The sequence below is a fragment of the Papio anubis genome, chromosome 8, assembly GCF_008728515.1.
Source record: "Papio anubis isolate 15944 chromosome 8, Panubis1.0, whole genome shotgun sequence".
In the NCBI taxonomy this organism is placed as follows: Eukaryota; Metazoa; Chordata; class Mammalia; order Primates; family Cercopithecidae; genus Papio; species Papio anubis.
In genome coordinates, this window is record NC_044983.1 from 37956665 (window position 1) to 37979556 (window position 22892).

The window sequence follows — 22892 nt, forward strand, 5'->3', positions numbered from 1 at the left end:
GGAGGAGCTGTTAGCGCTCTGCATCAGCGCCCATGGTCTCAGTGGCCCACACGCAGCGCGCCTTCCGGGATCTTCCCACTCTGTGAAGGATGGAGGTGGTGGAGTACTAACTGCCTTCAGCGAGCGCCTCAGAGTCCTGAGGAAGCAAGCCTCGCAGCGATTCTAAAAGGGAACCAGAGGGGCCTGTAGAACAGCAATGTCTACTTTTATTTTTTCTTTTTTTGTGCCTTAGCCATTTTCAATGTGCTGTTAATTATGTAGTGAAATTTGTGGACTAGAAAGAGTGTGAGCACATGTAAAAACGTTTACTTAAAATTTTAGACGCCACCATGCAGTCAGGGATAAGAACCCATGCTTGACTGAGACGATTGTGGATGCAAAACAAAGACGAAAACAAGCACATTTCCTTACTGCAGGTTCTGAAGGAATATTTCTGCATGTCACAGTTCCACGGAAGATTTTGTTAAATGACAGTGAAGTTTCAGAGAGGAAGGTAAATGATGAGGAATATTTATTCTATATTTAAAGTTTTATGGCAATTTTTATTTACCCTTATATTAAGTCAGATCATACGCAATTGTATTCATTGCCAAATCATAATATTTTGCCTGTGCTATTTTGTCTCCTGCCATGTTTTGATCCTCTTCTCCCCCATTTCTGCTGCTTATTTCCCTGTCTTTTCTCTTCATCTCTTCCTAACACACTACTTGTTCACAATTTCCAAGAAATGTTCAGCAATCAAACTGGTAGGAAAAAGAAACCAATATAAAATATGCATGACCATGGTTTAGCCAACAAATTAACAAATTTTTTATTGTCCACTAAATGATGTAGAAATTGGTCATAAGCAAAATTTAGACATGGAAAATTTGATCCACAGGCATCAGTCTTAATAGCATGTAACCTACAAAGACTTTGTAAAAAGCGAAGAAAAAATAAGAATGTCACATTTGCCCTGTTATGATGAAAAATATTACAATAAGTAAAAATTAACTGGAAAAAGAAGTTGGAAAATTACTAACCTGCTAGATTAAAAAGTTATTAAACTGAAGGCCTTCAGTCTTGTATATTTGCTTCATTAAAATGCCTGAAATCGACATAGTTAAAATGTTCTATTTTACAAATTGGAAGTTACAATATAGGGGTTTATATTTCTATGCAGTCAAAAGGTGCACAATATATGTCAACTCTGAAAATGTTTCAGGTTGAAAGAGTGATTTTAAAATTATGAGTAAGGGAAAGATTAATCCATTAATTCTATTTTGGCACACAATATTGGGACTTACCATGGCTTCTACTAGTGAACAATTATAATAAATAAAATATATGTCAAATTGTGTTTAGGAATCACAGTAAAATGAATACTTTCCTTTAGAGAAGTTGGAAAGGATTTTCATTTATAAATCTTATTTATCACATTATCCTCCTGAAGTGGAATTATTTATTATATATATTCATTTTAAAAGACAGAGGATTAAAAAATATTAATGGCATCAAATCTGTGTCAGCATGTAGAGTCTAATCTTTAATTTGTAACTCCAATTCCACTACAGTAAGCTGCTTTCTGTTGAAAAGTTATTTGCAAAAGTTATTTTCTGCCAACACAATGGCTCATGACTGTAATCCCATCCCAACCCTTTGAGATCCCAAGGTGGGAGGATCTCTTGAGCCCGGGAGTTTGAGGCCAGCTTGGGCAAGTTGGTGAGACCCTATCTCTAAAAAAATAACCTAACTGGGTGTGGTAGTGTGCGCCAGTAGTCCGAGGTGTTCTGGAGGCTGAGGCAGGAGTATCTCTTGAGCCCAGGGTTTGGAGGCTGCAGTCAGCTATGATTGTGTCACTGTACTCCAGCCTGGATAACAGAGCGAGACTTCATCTCTTAAAAACAAAAAACAAACAAAAAACCCCAACTATCTATCTATCTGTCTATCTATCTATCTGTCTATCTATCTTTCTGGGTTTTTTTTCCCCTGATTTACTACTGTTGCACGTTGTCATTGTATAATCACTGTAAACTTCAAATTTCTTACTACTTGTCAAGAAGCATATAGCAACTATGCAGGACTTGATGAAATAGTTTTACTATGAGAGACATGCAGTATTCAGTCCTTGTCTACACTTTTGGTATTATTTATATGGAATTCTTGAAGTTATATTTTATTGTATATGGTATTCTCTTCATGTTTTAAAAACTTTATTGAGTTATAATTGATATAAAAATTGCACCTATCTAGTGTAAACATTTTGATGAGTTTGAATATATGCATACATCCATGATATCATGACCACAATCGATGTACTAAACATATCCATCACTTCCAAAAATGTCCTTGCATGCTTTAATTTTGTATTTTGTGCTAAGAATGCTGAAGATGAGAATGATCCTCTTAACATATTTTGAAGTGCACAATGATGTATCGTTAACTATGGGTACTATGTTATACAGCATATCTCTAGAACGTATTCATCTTTCATTACTGGAACTTTGTATTCATTGAGTAACAATTCCCCATTTCTCTCTTTCCCCAGACCTGTGGCAACCACTATTCTATTCTCTGGTTTTATAATTTTGACTATTTTATTTATTTATTTGAGGTGGAGTTTCTCTCTGTTGCCCAGGCTGGAGTGCAATGGTGTGATCTTGGCTCACTGCAACCTCCACCTCCCAGGCTCAAGCAGTTCTTGTGCTTCAGCCTTCTGAGTAGCTGGGATTACAGGTGCATGCCACCACACCTGGATACTTTTGTATTTTTTTTAGTAGAGATGGGGTTTCACCATGTTGGCCAAACTGGTCTTGAACTCCTGAACTCAAGTGTTCTGCCAGACTCAGCCTCCCCAAGTGCCGGCATTACAGGTGTTAGCCACCACACCCACCTATTTTAGCTATTTTAGATTCCTCATATAAGTAAGTGGAATCATATAGTGTTTGTCATTCTGTGACCGTCTTATTTAACATAGCATAATGCCCTGTGGGTTCATTCATGTCTCAAATAGGATTTCCTTCTTTTTTAAAGCTAAATAGTGTTCCAATATGTTTATATGCTACATTTCCTTTATGAGTTAATGTCATTGAACTTTTGGGTTGCTTCCAAACCATGAATATTGTGAATAATGTTGGAATTAACATGGGGCTGCTGATATCTCTTCAAGGTCATGGCTTTAATCTTTTTTTGGATATGTAGCCAGATGTTGTATTGCTGGATCATATGGTAGTTCTATTTTTAATTTTTTGTGGAACCTCCATACTGGTTTTCATAATGGCTGCACCATTCTCCATTCCCACCAATAGTGTACAAGAATTCCAACTTCTCTACATCTTTGCCAGTGCTTGTTATCTTTTGCTTTTGTTTGTGGGTGTGGGTTTGTTTTTTTAAATAAAACCCATTATAATAGCTGTGAGGTGATATCTCATTGTGGTTTTGATCCTGCATTTTTCTGATGATTAATGATATTGAGTACTGTTCCTTATACCTGATGGTCATTTGTATGTTTTCTTTGGACAGAAGTTTATTCAGGTCCTTTGCCCATTGTTTAATCAGGTTATTTGTTTTGTTTTGTTTTTGGCTGTTGAGTTATAGAAGGTCCTTTTGACATTTTGGATATTAATTCTTTGTCATATAGATCTTTTGAAAATATATTCTTCTATTCCATAAAACAATGGCTTAAATTTTAGGATATTACAGGAACTATGAAGAAAGTTTCAAACCTTCTGTTTTATCTAAGTATACATATGGAAGCTGTAGTACCCATTGTTGGTTCAACACAGGGAAACAACTCTCCAGTTGGGGAGAGCTGACCTCAGTTAGGATGTGTTTGTTTCCTGCTATCAATGCCTTCTTGTCAAAGACCATTGTGAACACACCAGCAATTGAACAAATAAGAATTATTACACATTGCAGTGAGGGAGAATGCGCACCGTGGGGAGCCATGGAACATCTCTTTAGGAGGTTGTTAAAGCACTTATAAGACATTGGCGTGTTTTGGGAATTTGGGGGAAGTTTTAGGACGTGTGCCTTTGATCTGGTTTAGATATGGTCCGGAAGTAGGCATAATACTATGATTGTGTATCTTAGTAAGTCTTATCTAGGGCACAGGAAGACCAGAAGATTCCTAAATCTGTCATTAGTTAAGAAGCAGCAGCCATTCACACTAGCCCAATAAGGGCATATTCAATCTTTCTTTCTTCTTTTTTTTTTTTTTTTTGACTTGGAAGGGCTTACATTTTGTTGGTGTTCACACATGATTATGAAGTAGTGTTGGTTTTGTCTTGATACATAATTGTCTCACAGTGGTCCTGTGTTGCACTGATGTCCTTTTAAAGTGATTATATTCAACAGAAGAATTCCAAGGCTAGCTGATAGTACTAAGCCAACTCTTTAATGTTACTGGCTGCTCTCCCCTTTCTTATTCTTTATGTGATTAATTTATGTTAGGCGCATTATATCTTACTCAGACTATAGCCAGAAGCAAGCAATGGAATCATAAATGTCTGCACAAGACAAATATATATATATTTTGTAGTGAATTAAGTTGTCATGGTAAGGTTGAGAAGAACCATCTATGCAGAATATCTATTCCAAATGATTGTTGTTTATAGATATTAATATAAATAGAAAATATAAGAATATATGTAACTACATATTATGTATAAATTATGTATGATTGTGTATATTATGTATATCAAGATGTATGTATATATTCCTTGACATGTATATTTTACACACACAAACATGTCAATGATTATGTACACACATGAAGAAATATATACAAATATATACACCAACATGTGTGTATGTATGTATATATTTTTATTATTATTTTTATTAATAATAAATAATTTTTAATTACAAATTTTGTAACATATGTTTAAAAATTTTACACTTTCATTTTAAGTACTCCTTGAGTCATATTCTACCCTTTTTTATTCATTTTTCAGTATTTTAAAATGAATACTATCATTCCTTTTTGGCTCAAGTATTTTGGGAAGAGGACATTTTGCCTTTAATTTCCAAAATAAATTTTTTCTAGGTTTTCTTTTTTATACTAAAATAACATTTTACATTGATAAATAACACATATATCTCAATGAATGTTCACAAAGTAGACACACCTCCAAAATTAGCACTCGATTCAGAAATAGAACATAAGGAGCAAGTCACAAACTCTCTCCTGATTCCTTCTAGTTATTTTCCTGCTTATTTTGACTTATAATGTCCTTGCTTATTATTGTTCAAAATTGAAAGTTACAAGCATATCTTGGAGATATTGCAGGTTTGGTTCTGACTTACATTTAGTTCTAGACTAATGTAAGTCACACAAACTTTTTGGTATCCCAGTGCATACTAAAGTTCTGTTTATACTATACTATAGTTAATATTAAGTGTGCAATAGTGCTATGGCTAAAAATAACAATGTAAAACCTTAATTTAAAATACTTTATTACTAAAAAATGATAACTATCATCTCAATTTTCAGTGAGTTGTAATCATTTCCCGATAGATGCCCTTGCCTGATGTTGATGGCTGCTGACTGATGAAGGTGGTGGTTGAAGGTTGGGGTGGCCGTGGCAATTTCTTAAAATAAGACAATGATGAATTTGCTGCGTTGGTTGACTCTTCCTTTCGTGAAAGATTTTTCTGTAGTACGCAATGCTGTTTGATAGCATTTTACCCACAGTAGAACTTATTTTAAAATTTGACTCAATCTTCTCCAATCCTGCCACTGCTTTATCAACTAAGTTTATGTAATATTCTGAACTTTTTTTTTTTTTTTGTAATTTTAACAGTATTCACAGCATCTTTACCAGGAGTAGATTCCATCTCAGGAAACCAACTTCTTTGCTCATCCATGAGAAGTAACTCCTCATCCATTCAAGTTTTATTATGAGATTGCAAAAATTCAGTCATATCTTCAGGCTCCACTCCTAATTCTAGTTCTCTTGCCATTTCTACCACATCTGTAGTTTTTTTCTCCACTAAAGTCTTGAATCCCTCAAAGTCATTCATGAGGGCTGTAATTAACTTTTTCTGAGTTCCTGTTAGTGTTGATATCTTAACCTCTTCCCATGAATCGTGAATGGTCTAAATGACATGTAGAATGGTGAATTCTTTCCATACTGTTTTCAATAGACTTTGCCCAGGTCCAGTAGAGGAATCACTATTTGTGGCAGCTATATCCTTACAAAATGTATTTCTTAAGTAATGAGACTTTAAAGTCAAAATATCTGCTTGACTAGGCTGCAGAATGGATGCTGTGTTCGCAGGTAGGAAAACAGCATTAATTTCCTTGCACATCTCCATTAGAGCTCTTGGGTGACCAGGTACATTGTCAGTGAGCAGTAATATTTTGAAAGGAATCTTTTTTTCTGAGCAGTAGGTCTCAATGGTCAACTTCAAATATTTAGTAAACCATGTTATAAATAGTTATATTTTCATCCAGACTTTGTTGTTACATTTCTCATCACAGGCATAGTAGATTTAGCATAATTCTTAAGGGCCCTAGCATTGTCAGAATGGTCACTGAGTATTGGCTTCAATGTAAAGTCACTAGCTGTGTAATAAGCATTAACAAGAGTCAGCCTGTCTTTTAAAGCAAGACATTAACATTGGGTTGAATGATAGTTCTGTTTTTACTTGTTTTGATGTTTGACCCAGCAATCTCCCTAATGGGTATCTACCTAAAGGAATATAGATCATATAAAAAAGACACTTGCACTTGTATATTTATTGCAGCACTATTCACCATAACAAAGCCATGGAACCAATCTAAATGTCCACCAACAGTTCACTGGATAAAGAAAATGTGGTATATATACACCATGGAATATTATGCAGCCATAAAAAGAACAAAATCATGTCTGTTGTAGCAACATGGAGGAACTGGAGGCCATTATCCTATGTGGAATAACCCAGAAGTGAAAAATAAAATGTTGCGTGTTCTCATTTATAAGTAGGAACTAAATAAATGGTACAGTTGGACATAAAACGATGAAGAAAATAGACTCTGGGGACTCCAAAATGGGGGATGGGGACAGAATACCTACTAGATACAATGTCCAATATTTGAGTGATGGGTACACTAGAAGCCCAACTCCCAGCATCATGCATTTAATTCCCATGTAACAATCAAGCATGTGTACCCCTGAATCTAAAATAACAATTTAAAAAATCCTATGCATGGATTTCCCCTCTCTAGCTGTGAAAGTCTCTAGCTGAGTCCTAGATGGCATATTCTAGTAGAAGGCTGTTTTATCTACATTGAAAATCTGTTGTTTAGTGGAGCAGTCTTCATCAATTATTTTAGCTAGATCTTACAGATCACTTATTTCCGCTTCTACATCAGGACTTGCTGCATCACCTTGCATTTTTGTTTCGGAGATATCTTCTTAAGTCTCACGAACCAACCTCTGTTAGCTTCACTTTTCTTCTTCACTTTCTTATCATTCTCAGTCTTCATAGAAATGAAGAAAGTTAGGACTTTTTTCCAGATTAAGCTTTGGCTTAAGGGAATGTTATGGCTGGTTTGATTGTCTATCCAGACTGAGGAAACCTCCATATCAGCAATAGCTTGTTTGCTTTTATGTTATGGGGCCACTGATTTTTATTCTTGGGTAATGTTGCTAAAATGTCCATACTACCCAAAGCAATAGGCAGATTCAGTGCAATCCCTACCAAAATTCCAATGGCACTCTTCACAGAAATAGAAAATACAATGCTAAATTTTGTATGGAACCATGAAATAACCTCGAGTAGCCAAAGCAATACTGAGGAAAAAAGTTAGAGGCCTCATACTTCCTGATTTAAAATTGTATTTAAAAAACATAATATTCAAAACAACATGGTACTGTCATAAAAAAAAAAAAAAAGCCAGACATGTAGACCAATAGAACAGAACAGAGAGCCCAGAAATGAATCCAAACATATACAGTCAACAGATTTTCAACGAGTTCACCAAAAGGACACAATGGAGAAGGATAATCTTTCCTTTCTGTCAGGTTTTGCTTCTTATATTTTGCAGTTTTTTTGTTCGGGGCATACCCATTTAGGATTATTACATCTTGCTGGATTGATACCGTTTATCATTATATAATGCCCTTCTCATTCTCTGATAAATATCTTTGCATTATCTGATACTAATATAACAATTTCTGCTTTCCTTTGGTTTATGTTTGCATGATAAGTTTTCTTCAATATTATTGCTTTCAGCCAGCCTAGGCAATTGTCTTTGATGTGAAATTATTTTTAACAGAATATAGCTTTGTTGATTTTTAAATTCACTCGATCTATAATTTCCCCTGTTCATACCATTTATATTTAGTGTAACTATTGGTGTTACATCTACCAAGTAATTTTTTGTTTTGCTTTTAATTTTTATTTTCTTTTTTCATGCTTTTGTATAAATTGCCAGAATCATATAGTTTTTTTATTATGGTGGTGATTCAAAAATATATACTTGTAGAGCTCTTTTAGTGGTTACTCTAGATATTACATTACGTGTACATAACTTTTCAAAGCCTACTGTCATCATTTCACCAGGTTAAGCAAAGTATTTAAACCTTAATGTGTTTCTAAATGTATGTTGAGGAAATATTTAAGGCAATTATAAATGGGCTAAAGTAAAGGAACACAAAGAAGTAACTGTTATAATTTTTGCTTCAATCTTCAAATTAATTTGGAAAACTCAATATGAAAAGGTAAACTTTTGTAATTACCTGTACTTTCCCCTCTGTGTTTTTCTTCATTCTGGGTGTTTCAATCCTTCCTCTTTTATTTTTACTTTTTTGTTTAGAGAAATTTATTTAGTCATTCTCTTAGTATAGGTTTGTATGAGACAAATGTTCTTAGTCTCCTGATCTGAGAATGTCTTGATTATCTCTTCATTTTTGAAGGATATTTTTTAAGCTGGATTTTCATAGAATTCTAGATGTATGGGTCTTTTTTCTCATCATACTTATGTTATGACATTTCCTTTGATCTTCATGTTTTCTTATGAGAAATTTGCTGTCATTTGAATTTTTTTTCCCCAAATGTCATTTCTCTCATTACTTTCAAGATTTTAAAAATTTCTTTTAGTTTTCAGAAATTGAGCTATGATGCATTTTGGTGTGAGATTTTTTTTTTGGTAGTTTCAATAGTTTCTAGCTCCTTAAATGAATAGGTTTATGATTTATCAAATTTGGTAAATTTTCATCCACTATTTCTTGTGAGTACCTTTTCAACTCTAGCCTCCATCTGTATTTGGGATTCTAATGACACAACCGATATAATTTTTGTTATAGTACCCTAGGTCCCTGAAGCTCTGTACATTTTTGGTCATTGCCTCTTTACATATTTTGTAAATTTCCTCAATTTTCAGATTGGGTAATTTCTATTTTTCTCTCTCCCATTTCAATATTTTCTCCCCTAACTCCATTCAGTGGTTGAGCCTTTCCACTTAGATTTTTATTTTGGTAGCTTTGCTTTCATGTGTTATTCATTATACGTCACTGGAATCCTCAATAGGTGAAACACAGGGCTGACTTTCACTGCCATGGAGGGTGGTGCTTCATCACTACAAGGAGGGACTGCAATCTCAGCTCTGCACTGGACCCTGTTGACACTGTGCCTGTTGGTAGTTCCAGGTTGCTATCATCTCCAAACCATTTACAATGCATAGAAGTCAAAAGAAAACCAGTGAACTGACTTTATTTTTTATTTTGTTTTTTAAAAATATTTATTTATTTATTTATTTATGTGTTTATTTTGAGACGGAGATTCACACTGACTGGATTCACTGCAGGAGATTCACTCCAGGCTGGAGTACAGTGGCATGATATTGGCTCACTGCAACCTCCGCCTCAGAGGTTTCAAGCGATTCTCCTGCCTCAGCCTCCCAAGTAGCTGGGATTACAGGTGCATGCCACCACACCCGGCTAATTTTTTTTGTATTTTTAGTGGAGACGGGGTTTCACCATGTTGGCCAGGCTGGTTTCAAACTCCTGACCTCAAGGGATCCACCCACTTCGGCCTCCCAAAGTGCTGGGATTACAGGCGTGAGCCACCGGGCCCAGCCTGAACTAGTCATCACTCAAGTCCTTATGTCACTGGTTAGTCTGCCTTCTTGTTTCCATTTCTCCAAAATTTTTTATTTTTATTTTTCTGTTATATTTCCAGGATTTCTTAGCTTTAAGAGGGAAAAACTTGGAAGAATGAGGCTATTCCATTTTGGCTGGAACTTGGCTGGAATCTGATCTTATTCATTTTTAATTTCAAAAATTTCTAAAATAAACTTTTTTTTTTTTTTTTTTTAAGAGCAATATTAACTTCAGAGAAAAGATGAGAAGAAAGGACAGAATCTTTCAATTTACCACTGTCCTTATGGATGCACAGCCTCGCTGACTATCAGGTCTCACATGTTTGTTTCAATTAATGAATCTATACTGACACATCATCACTCAAATTTTCATAGTGTACCTTAGGGTTCGCTTCTAGTGCTATGTGCCATGTGGGTTTGAACTAATGTGTAATGACAAATACCCACTAATAGTATCATACAGAATAGGTTCACTGTTCTAAAATTCCTTTGTGCTCTATCTAATCATCCCTCCCCACCAACCAAATCCTTGACATTTACTTATTCTTTTACAGTCTCTATAGTTTTGCCTTTTCCAGAGTGTGTTATAATTGGAATCTTGAAGTATGTAGCCTTTTCAGATGGCTTTTCTTCCCATTTAGTATGTGTTTAAGATTTCTTTATGTCTTTTAATGGTTTGATAGCTCATTTCTTTCTATCACTGAATAATAATCTATTGTCTGGCTGTACCACAGTTTATTTAGCCATTTACCTACTGAAGAATGTGTTGGCTGCTTCTAAGATTTGGCAGCTATGAATTAAGCTGCCATAAATATTTCTACATAGGTACTTGTATGGACATAAGTTTTCAGCTCTTTTCAGTAAATACCAAGGAACACAATTGCTGGATTATATGATAAGAGTATGTGTAGTATTGTAAGCAACTGCCAGCTTATCCTCCAAAGTTGATCTATTATTTTGCATTTCTACCAACGAGGAATAAGAGTTCCTGTGGCTCCTCATCTTTACTTCAATTGCGGTTGTCAGTGTTTGGGTTTTGACTATTCAAATCACTGTGTAATAGTATTTTATTTTTAATTTGCAATTCCTTAATAATATATAAGGGTTAATTTTTTTAGAGCAGTATTAGGTTCAGAGAAAAGATGAGAAGAAAGTACAGAATTTTTCAATATACCACTGTCCTTATGAATGCACGGCCTCCCTATCAGGTCTCATGTTTGTTTGACATATGTCTTATTTGCTTGACGTATATCTTATTAGATGAGATGTCTGTTTAGGTTTTTGTTTCTTTTTAAAGTCTGGTTGTTCATTTTATTATTGTTGAGTTTTAGGAGTTGTTTACATATTTTGGTCCTTTATCATATAGGCCTTTTGCAAATATTTTCTTTTAATCTGTGGTTTACTCTTCATACACTTGACAATGTCTTTCACAGAGAAGAAATTTTTAGTTTTAATTAAATCCAGTTTATCAATTATTTATTCACGGATCATGCCTCTGGGGTTGTACTAAAAAGTCACTGCCATAGCTAAGGTCACTTAGATTTTCTCCTATGTTCTCGTCAAGTAGTTTTATAGTTATATATTTTACATTTTGGTCTATTATTAATTTTAAGTCAATTTTGGTGAACTATTATGTTCTGTGTCTAGATTTATTTTTTTTTTATGTTTGGATATCCAGTTGTCCCAACACCATTCATTGAAAAGACTATCTTTACTTCATTGTATTTCCTATGCCATTTTGTCAAAGGTAGTTTATTTATATAGATCAATTTCTGTGCTCTTTATTCTGTTGCATTATTCTATTTGTTTACCCTTTAGCCAATACCACATTCTCCTAATTACTGTAGCTTTATAGTTCAGTCTTGACATCAGGTAGTGTCAGTCCTCCAACTTTGTATTTCTCTTTTAGTATTGTGTTGTGTTGCCTGTTCTTGGTCTTTTGCCTCTCCATATAAACCGTAGAATTTGTTTGTCGATATTTGCAAAATAACTAAGTGGGATTTTGATGGGAACTATCTTGAATCTATCTTGAATCTATTAATCAAGTTGGAAATAACTGATGTCTTAATGATATTTAGTGTTGCTATCCATAACATGGAATAGTTCACTTAGTTCTTAATTTTTTTTCATCAATTTTATAGTTTTTCTCACATAGATCTTATATATTTTGCTAGATTTGTATCTAGCAAATCTATCTAGCAAATCTATCTATTTTGAGTTTTGGATGCTAATGTAAATGTCATTGTTTTTACTTCACATTCCCTTCCTTCATTGCTGGTAAGTAGAAAAGCAATTGACTTTTGTATGTTTACCTTCTATCCTGCGACCTTGCTATAATTGTATTTTAGTTCCAGAGGGGTTACTCATCAATTCTCTCAGAATTTCTACATAGACAATCTTTTTATCTATGAACAAAGACAGTTTCATTTCTTTTTATCCCAATCGACTATACCTTTTCTTATTGCATTGGCTAGGACTGGTAGTGTGATGTTGAAAGGAGTGGCTATCTGTGCGTTGTTCCTGATCATAGCATGAAAAGGTCTAATTTTTCAAAACCTATGTATGATGTTAGCCCTAGATTTTTTTAAAATAGATATTCATTATCAAGGTGAGAATGTGGCCTGCTATTCTTAGTTTGCTGAAAATTTTTATCGTCATCATTATTATTACTCAAAGTGGGTGTTGGCCAGGCACGGTGACTCATGCCTATAATCCTAGCACTTTGGGAGGCCGAGGTGGGTGAATCACCTGAGGTTAGGAGTTCGAGAGCAGCCTGGCCCACATGGCAAAACCTAGTCTCTACCAAATATATGAAAATTAGCAGGATGTGGTGGTACATGCCGGTGATCCCAGCTACTCGGGAGTCTGAGGAAGGAGAATCACTTGAACCTAAGCTGAGATCACACCACTGCACTCCAGCCTGGGCAGCAGAGCAAGACTCCATCTCAAAAAAAGAAAAAAAAAAAAAAGAAATGGGTGTTGGATTTTTTTCTTTTTTCTTTTTTTTCTTGAGACAGAGTCTTGCTCTCTCACCCAGGCTGGAGTGCCGTGGCGTGATCCTAGCTCACTGCAACTGCCGCCTCCTGGGTTCAAGCGATTCTCCTGCCTCAGCCTCCTGAGTAGCTGGGATCACAGGCACCCACCACCATACCCGGCCAATTTTGTATTTTTGGTACAGACGGGGTTTCGCCATGTTGGCCAGGCTGGTCTCAAACGCCTGACCTCTGGTTATCCACCCACCTCGGCCTCCCAAAGTGCTAGAATTATGTGTGTGAGCCACTGAGCCAGGCCGGATTTTTTCAAATGCCTTTTCCACATCTATTGAAATGATCTTGTGATTCTTTTCCTTTAGACAATGTGATGATTACATCAATTGATTTTCAAGTGTTGAGTTACCTTTGCACACCTAGGATAAACTTCACTTGGTTGTAATGTATAAAAAATAAAATAATTTGTATAAAATATGTAAATAGTTTGTATAAAGTAATGTATCAAAATAATTATTTTTATACATTGTTGAATAAGATTTGCTAATATTTTGTTGAGGATTTTTCATCTAGCTTTATAGAAAAAGAAGTATTCCCTGTGCTTCTATCTCTTGAAAGAGATTGTAGAAAATTAATATAAATTATTTCTTAAATGTTTAGTAGAATTTACCAGTGAATCCATCTGGGCCCGGTGCTTCCTGTTGTAGGAGGTTATCGATTCAATGTCTTTAATAGATGTATTTCAGTGGCTTTATATATGTATATACACACACATCCATTTATTTATGTCTTTGTTAATTTCACTAATCATTTTTCTGAAGCTTTCTAGACGCAGATATTACTCATATATTTTACAACTTTTAAAAAATATTTCATGTTTTTGATGCTTGTGTAAATTCCATTTTTATTGCATATTCCTGTTATCCATTGTTGTTATGTAGAACTAAATTAAATTTTAAATATTGAGCTTCCATCTTCATGTTATCAAATTCACCCATTAATTCTAGTAGCGTTTTTCATATATTACTTAGAATTTTTTCTGTGTATTATCACGTGTTTTGAAGATTTAAAAAATTTGTTTTTTTCTCTTAATTCTGCCTACCAGTTATTCCTTTTCCTTGTGGTACTGCACTGACTAGAACCTCCAGTACAATATTCAATAAAAAGTGTGAAATAAATTGTCAATAAATATTTATTTCTTGAGATTTCAGAGAGGATGCATTCAATTATTCACCATTAAGTCTGACGTTATCTGTAGATTTTGTTCAATGCCTTTTAATAATTTAAGAAAGTTTTCATCTGTTCTTGGTTATTTCTCGCTAATAAAAATATTTAAATTTGTAAATTTTTAAAAGCACTGTTAAAGAAAGGTCTGTAAAGTTTCTTTTAATCACTTTTTATTTTTCTACAGGCCACAAAGTTTTATAGGTTATGATTTTATCATTATTTGTTTAAAATTATTTCTAAATTCTTAGAATTGCTTCTTTGAGGGAATATTTAGAAGTGAGTTATTTAATATCTAAAAACTTGAGAAATTGTCTAGATATTTCTGATACTGATTTATATTTTAATTTTATTGGATCCAAATAACTTGCTTTCAGTGACTTAAATATTTTTAGAGTATTGAGGCTTGGCCTAAAATAAGGTATATCTTAATCATTGTTCTTTGTGGATTTCAAAAATGTGTTTATTTCATCTTGGTGGATTGCATGGTCTATAAATGTAAATTATTTCAAGTTGATGGTTAGTGTTTAATCTTCTGTGTCCTTGCTAATTTTCTGTCACTAATACTATTTCTGTGGATAACTGCTCTCAGTTTGAGAAACAGTTTTTGACTTGCTAATGAGCCTTAATAAGACTGAATGCTTAATCAGGGCACCAGGTTACCCTGGGGCCTGAGCTGCCCATGAGTAACTGGGTGCTATCTGACCTACGAAGCTTATGGTGGCGAATGCACAACAGGATTTCACCATCAGATGGAAGCTGTATAAACATGACTGGGCTTTTGAATGTGCCTGAAGGCAGTATTAAGTTACATGATGAAGTGGCCCAAATGCCCACAGTCTCAATTCCTATTTATATTAGTCCGTTCTCACACTGCTATAAAGAAATCACTGAGACTGGGTAAGTTTTAAAGAAAAGAGGTTTAATTGGCTCACAGTTGGGCAGGTTGTACAGGAAGCATGGCTGGGGAGGCCTCAGGAAACATTCGATCATGGTGGAAGGGGAAGGGGAAGTAGGCATGCTTTACATGGCAGGAGCAGGAGGAAGAGAGAGGAGGAGGAGATGCTGCTCACTTTTAAACAACCAAATCTCACGATAACTATCACAAGAACAGCACTGAAAGGGAAATCTGCCTTTCTGATCTAATCACCTCCCACCAGGCCCCACCTCCAACATTAGAGATGATAATTTGATACGAGATTTGAGTGGGGACACAGACGCAAACCACATCGCTGCTGCACTATCTTCTGTCTTCCAGCCCAAATGTGTCAGGGGCCAAGTGGTGGCACTTTGCTCTCAGTAAAGTGTTTAAATCTCCATTTATAGTTAATTGTTTCCTCCACATTTCAGTTTTTCATGCATTTTACAGCTTTATGCACGTTTGGATTTATATTGCCTTCTTGATGAATTGACACTTTTATCATTATGAAATGTTTCTGCTTATTCCTAATATTATTTCTTATTATCGTGAAGTTTGCCTTCTTAGTTTTTAATGTACACATTTAGTTTATTTATAATTAGCATTTGGATGATGTATTTCTCTTTGTTCTCTTAATCAACCCATGTCTCTGTGGGCATATAATTGGGTCTTGGTTTTTTATCCAGTCTCACATTATCTGTCTTTTAGAAAAATGTACTGTACAATAGCATACATAAGATAAAATTTACCACCGTAACTATTTTTAAGTATGCAATTCAATGCTGTTAATTAAATTCACACTGTTACGCAACAAACCTCTAGAATTGTTTTATATTGGAAAACTGAATCTGTATACCCATTAAATACTAATTTTCTTGATGGCCTTCCCCAGCCCTTTCCAACCATCTTTCCACTTTTTGTTTCCGTGCTTTTGACTACATTAGATATTTTATATGAGTGCAAACATACATGATTTATTTCATGTCTGTCTTATTTCAGTTAGCATAGTGTCCTCAAGATTCAACCTTGTTTTAGCATGTAATAGCGTTTCCTTCTTTTTTAATGCTGCATAATATTCTATTGCATATTCCACATTTTATTCATCTATTCACCCAGATGGGCATTAGGGTTGCTTCCACCTCTTGGCTATTGTTAATTATGATACAAAGAATATTAGTGTGCAGATAACCTCTTCAAGATTCTGCTTTGAATTGTTTTGGATGCATACCCAACAGTGGGGTTTTAAAATCATATAATAATTCTATATTTTATATGATTCTATTTTTATGTGATTTTTTGGATGAACCTCTCTACTATTTTTTGTAATGGTTGCATCATTTTAAATTTCCACCAACACAAGGATTCCAGTTACTCCACGTACACGCCAACATTTGCTGTTTCTTATTCTTTTGATAGAAGCCATTCTATAGTGTTTAAGGTTTTGATTTGCATTACTCTTATGATTCTACAGCTGACCATGTCTCATGTAATAGACTGGAAGTCACAGTTCCACCTTTACTGGAACTGCCCTGAATCCAGATGAGAACTTTAGGGTAATTTCTGCCATACTCTTGTGTGCTTTCTTGACCTTCAATCTCTTGCAAAATCCCTCTTCTGTTCTAAGATTTTAAAAATATGCCTGTTATTTTCCATCTGTATATCTTCTTTGGTAAGATTCGAAAATTTTGTTCATTTTTAAATTGGGTTGTTTCTTATTTTTGAGTTTCAAAAGCTTTTTATATACTCTAGTTAAGTCTTTTATAAGATGTGTGATTTGCAAATATTTTTCCCTGTCTATAGCTTTTTTTTCCATTCTTTTAACAATGTCTTTCTTTGAGCTAATTTTTTTCACTTAAATGAAGTCCAACTTATTATTTTTCTCCTGTATGGATTATGCTTTTGCTCTCATATCTAAAAACTCATCACCAACACCAGGAATACAGAGGTTTTTCTCCTGTGTTTCATTTTAGATATTTTGTGGTTTTATGTATTACCTTTAAGTCTATGATTTCTTTCCACAGTTGTGCAAGGTGTGATGTCTGTATTGAGATTCATCTTTTTGCCTATGGACAAATTGTTCTATCACCATCAATTGAAATGACGACCATTTCTTATGAAATGACGACCCTTTCTCCATTGAATTGCCGTTGAATCTTTTTCAAAAATCAGCTGAAGGTCTATTTCTGGGCTCTTTTTTCTGTTTCATTTGTCTGTATGTCCATTTTGTTTTGCCAATATCATTCTGTCTTCTTTATGGTAGCTTTAGAGGGAAATCTTGAAATTAGATAAGGCAATTTCTCCATCTTGGTTCTTTGTTCTCAAAATTTTCATGGGTATTTTATGTCCCTCACCACAGACATACGTTATTTTATTGTGCTTTACTGAATTGCAATTCACACCTGTGCCAAGCAAGTTACCTGTGCCACTTGTACAACAGCAAGTGCTCGTTTTGTATCTGCGTTTGCATTTTTTTAGCAATAAAGCATTTTTTAAACTAAGGTTGAATAGTTTTAGACATAATTTGCTTTACATATTCAATGAACTATAGTATAGTGTAAACGTAACTTTTATATGCACTGGGAAACCAAAAATATATATCACCTGCTTCATTGAAATATTTGCTTTATTGCAATGGTTTGGAAATAAGCCTGCAGCATCTCTGAGGTCTGTGTTTTAAAATCTTTACATGACCCTTGATGAGCACATTAAGTGATAATACTTATGTGTTCAATTTTGAAGTAGTAGTTTTTAACTATTAATATTTCTTTCACTTTGTTATCTTTATTTTTGCCTTTTTAAATTCTTACTAGTTGATATTGGAAGTCCTGGAAATAGCTTCTCTGTTTCTTATTTATTCTTTCAGATCTTCCACTTTTAAAACACTTTTGTGTTTAATTCACAGAAACTTTCTTAGCTTTGATGTTCAACCTCACTAATTAATCCTTCAGATATAGCCATACTCTTATTCAGGATAATGATTTACTTAAGAATAAACAGTTACATGATCATTTATATGATCTATAATTGATTCATTTTTTACAATTTTCTGTCTTTTCTTCACTAAGAACTCTCTGCTCTTCACCACGTGCTAGCATTGTCACACAGTGGTGAAGCACATTGCTTCTCTCCCGGGCTCTTACACTCATTCAGTGTGTCATCTTTGGAGAGTTACTCAATCTCTTTTTCTTGAAATGAAAAATAACTTTTCTGAGGATAAAAATGTTACAAAAAACATACAAAATGCTTTGGACAATGCTAGGCATTTGATAAGCCCTCATTAAGCGTTAGAAAATTATAGAATTAGTTTCTTATTACACTCAATCCCTACTCCTTGTAATACCTATTTTTATTTTTCTAAAGATATTAAATATACTTATATTAAGGTCCTGTTTTATTCACACATGGTGCAGTTTGTATATGTGTTCTCTCCAAATCTCATGTTGAAACGTGGTCCTCAGTGTTGGAGGTGAGGTGCAGTGGGAGGTATTTGGGTCATGGGGGTGGATCCCTCATGGCTTGGTGCTGTCCTTGCAATGGTGAGTGAGTTCTGCCGAGATCTGGTCATGTAAAAGTGTGTGGCACTTCCCCCTGACCCCCACTCTCCTTCTTGCTTTTGCTTTCACCATGTGCAAGTTCCTGCTTCACCTTCTGCCATGAGTTTAAAAAAAACTCCCTAGGCCTAGCCAGAAGCCAAGCAGATGCTGGTCCCATGCTTGCAGAGCCTGCAGAACGATGGGCCAACTAAACCTCTTTTAATGATCGCCATTCTAACTGGTGTGAGATGGTATCTCATTGTGGTTTTGATTTGCATTTCCCTGATGGCCAGTGATGATGAGCATTTTTTCATGTGTCTGTTGGCTGTATGCATGTCTTTTTTTGAGAAGTGTTTGTTCATATCCTTTGCCCACTTTTTGATGGGGTTGTTTGTTTTTTTCTTGTAAATTTGTTTGAGTTCTTTGTAGGTTCTAGATATTAGCCCTTTGTTAGATGAGTAGATTGCAAAAATTTTCTCCCATTCTGCAGATTGCCTGTTCACTCTGATGGTAGTTTCTTTTGCTGTGCAGAAGCTCTTTAGTTTAATTAGATCCCATTTGTCAATTTTGGTTTTTGCTGCCGTTGCTTTTGGTGTTTTAGACATGAAGTCTTTGCCCATGCCTATATCCTGAATGGTACTACCTAGGTTTTCCTCTAGGATTTTTATGGTATTAGGTCTAACATTTAAGTCTCTAATCCATCTTGAATTAATTTTCGTATAAGGAGTAAGGAAAGGATCCAGTTTCAGCTTTCTACTTATGGCTAGCCAATTTTCCCAGCACCATTTATTAAATAGGGAATCCATTCCCCGTTTAAAGAGGTTTAACAGAGAACGCCACAAAGATAAACCTCTTTTTTAAATAAATTACCCAGTCTCAGGTAGTTCTTTATAGGAACACGAGAACAGCCTAATACAACACACCTCATGGTTTTCTCAGGAGTAATTTGAGAAATCACTCCTTTTGTTTGTTGAATTCGTTATTGTCCCTTCTTGGTGTAGATACCTCGGAAGTTAGATTTTTATTGTGGACTTGCCATCGGAGTGGAGATTGTGTCAGACCTTTTGTTACCTCTGTTTTGCATTCAATCTGGGAGAATGCATTGAATTTACCATAGTAGCTTACGTTAGTTTCAGGGGAATAATGGGATGAGATTTGCCTCCAGTCTGGGTGAGAGCAGATCGCCTTCTGAGCCTGTGTGCTCCGTTTCTTTCTGCCATTTCCAGTCATAGGCAGTATTGCCCTGTTTCTTTCTACCCAGTTCACAGACTGTTCCAGCTTAAAATCAGAGATCTCTCTTGACATTGGTTTGCCTTGGGAGAGAAATGGTGGGTTTAGTAGGATAGACCTCTGTCTGCATCTGTAGACATAGGCCAGTTACGGTCCCTGTAGAATTTCATGGCATCACCTGCTGTTTCTGGATGCCATCACAATAGGATCATGAGCATTGTTAGTACCCAATTTGTGATAGTTTAGAACTCTTATCCCTGGAGGTGTGGTCTTCCTCACTGGTTTCTTGTCTGCTTTCAGTCTCTTAGCTCTTTTTCCTCAGTTTTACATGTTGAGAGAGAAATGCTAAATGTCTGTGAATAGGTATGACTGCATATATGTATGTATAAAAAATTTATTAGTGGTTCATTATATTTTGTGTGGCATGTAAGCCTAAAGTCATGTCTAATTTATCTTGACTAAAAATGCATGCTTTTTTCTAAATAGGAGTAATTAATATAGTGTTAATAATGCTAAAGTTATATATATATATATACTAAAATGTTCTCTTCATTTTTATTTTATTTCATTTTATTTTTATTTACATAGGTTTTTGGGGAGCAGGTGGTATTTGGTTACATGAGTAAGTTCTTTAGTGGTGATTTGTGAGATTTTGATGCACCCATCACCCAAGCAGTATACACTGAACCCAATTAATAGCCTTTTGTCCTTCACTTCCTTCCTACCCTTTTCCCCTGAGTCCCCAAATTCCATTGTGTCATTCTTACGCCTTTGCATCCATAGCTTAGCTCCCACTTATGAGTGAGAACATACGATGTTTGGTTTTCCATTCCTGAGTTACTTCACTTAGAATAATAGTCTCCAAACTTACCCAGGTCACTGCAAACGCCATTAATTCCTTTCTTTTTATGGCTGAGTAGTATTCCATCATGTATATATACCAGTTTCCCTTCACTTTTATTTTAAAAAGTCACCCCTGCACATTAAATTGGTCACATTGTTCCTGAATTTATTAAGATACTAAACTCTTACTATTTAGGATAATAAATTCTAAAGACAATTTTCATTTTTAATGGATAGAGTGACTCATTTTTATTAACTTGGGCGAATATTGTTTTCTTTTATATATTTCTGATTTCCTTCATCATCTTTACTGATGTGTTTTATTTTAGATGATTTACATCATTACAATTGATGGACAACCTTACACTCTACATCTCAGAAAACAGTAAGATGTGATTTTTTTTTTCATTAAGGAAAAGGGAAAATCTTTAAGTTTAGATTTTACAGCCTTAAAGTTTTTGTGCAGTATTTAAATTCAGGAATGCTGTATAAAGTAGACTTGTTTTATCGGTTGACTTCCCAATTTAGGATTCACTAGGTCTTGAATATCAGATCTGTAGAGCTCTTTCATTTTAATTTTCACTTGGTATTTTCAAATTATGAAATAAATTACATACTTGTAAAATCTCTGCTTGCATGTAAGCCATTGAACCCAAGAACTGCAAGTTATATATTAAGTATATCTGGTGTGAAGTCAAATATAGTTACACGTCAAGTGATTATTGGTGGGAAATTCAACTAGTAACACAGTTTTTATGATGTGGTAATTACATGTGTGTCTATTTTTAACAAGTTTATACAAGCTACTTTACATGTAAAATTCTCTAAAGTATAAAATTCAATAATTTTATGACTTTATGCACTGTTGCCACCATCAAATATAAATCAGTTTTGGAATATTCTTTCCCCACATAAGAGCCCTCATGTTTTTTCAGTTAGTCTTTGTTCTCAGTCACAACTCTAGGCAACAATCTACTGTTTGTATCTTGATTTATATTTTCTCAAAATTTTATAAAGATAAGTTAAGTAGCCTCTTCTCTGTCTGCATCTTCAAACATATATATTTATAGCAACTGTCCCTTGTCTGCCTGCTTCCTTGTAATTGAACAAGGCTAGACGAAATTATTCTAACTTAATTCATGACTACCCTACTTAAATCACATTTACTTTTCTTCCTGTACAACTGCACAAAAGTGTTTTCTGATAGAATCATTAGTGGTCCTCATGTTTTTGAATGCCCTGTTTGTGTTTTAGTTTTAATTTTTCTTAACCTGTTGGCAGCATTGATCATAGTTGACCTGTGTCTCCTCCATAAAATACTGTCTCCATTTGGCTTCCAGAATACCACAGACTCCTGGTCCTGATTTTACCCATTGTGGGTACTTCAGTGCTCTCTCTCTCTCTCTGTCTCTCCTTTCTCTATCTTTTTTTTTTTTTTTTAATTCTTTCTCATCTCTCAAATCTTAAAGTACTCCATGGTACTATTTCTGCATTCTGTTTTTTTATTTTTCTCTAGCTATATTCAATCACCTGGTTGTCTAATTCTTGTGACTTTAAATGCCATCCACATATTGGTTGCTCCCAAATTAACATCTCTACCTTATTCCTCTTCAATAAACGCCATATTCACTTACCTGAGTACTTAGTTGATAACCAAGTATTTACTAGGATCCTCATAGGTAACATGTCCAAGTGGAATTCTGGCTTTCTTCTCAAATTTGTCTTTCCCACAGTCATGTCAGGAATTGGCAAATATATCAGTTTTTCAGGGAAAAAAAAAAACATTTAAAAAGTCGGAGTCATACTTGACATCTTTGTGTCATTTTCCCCTATTTCCAGTGGATTATAAACCCATATATTCAAAATATATCTATATGTATATCTAAGCCCTACAAAATATATCCAGAATTAGACCTCCCCCATTGATGCTATCTTAGTTCAAAGCACCGTCATGTCTTACATCTAAATGGTTTCCCTGCTTCTTCTGCTTATTTGTCCTGCAGATTCTTCTCAACACAGCACTGATTTTATTAAAACATTGGTCTGATGCTGTCTTTATCTGCTGAAACCCTCCAATGCTTCTCACC

The 22892-nt window shown here is 34.7% G+C and overlaps 1 protein-coding gene and 1 long non-coding RNA gene across 9 annotated transcripts in view; one reads left to right on the top strand and one right to left on the bottom strand.

Annotated features, from left to right (window-relative positions):
* ADAM18 (ADAM metallopeptidase domain 18) overlaps positions 1 to 22892 on the top strand; it is a 148603-nt gene that overhangs the window by 3326 nt on the left and 122385 nt on the right. For 4 of the 8 annotated variants that reach the window (XM_021942254.2, XM_021942247.2, XM_021942248.2 and 1 more), the window contains exons 2-3: positions 417 to 493; positions 21135 to 21190. In XM_021942254.2, coding sequence (XP_021797946.1) covers positions 417 to 493; positions 21135 to 21190 — 133 coding nt within the window. Of the gene's footprint in view, positions 1 to 321; positions 494 to 19484; positions 20326 to 21134; positions 21191 to 22892 lie in introns of those variants that run through there. The other 4 variants (XM_021942249.1, XM_021942250.2, XM_021942252.2 and 1 more) reach the window with 3 other exon arrangements.
* On the bottom strand, positions 824 to 22856 carry LOC110743934. The gene is made up of 3 exons (XR_002523777.2): positions 22440 to 22856; positions 1023 to 1087; positions 824 to 913 (listed from the first exon to the last, which is right to left on the bottom strand). It is a non-coding gene; the product is annotated as an uncharacterized LOC110743934 (long non-coding RNA).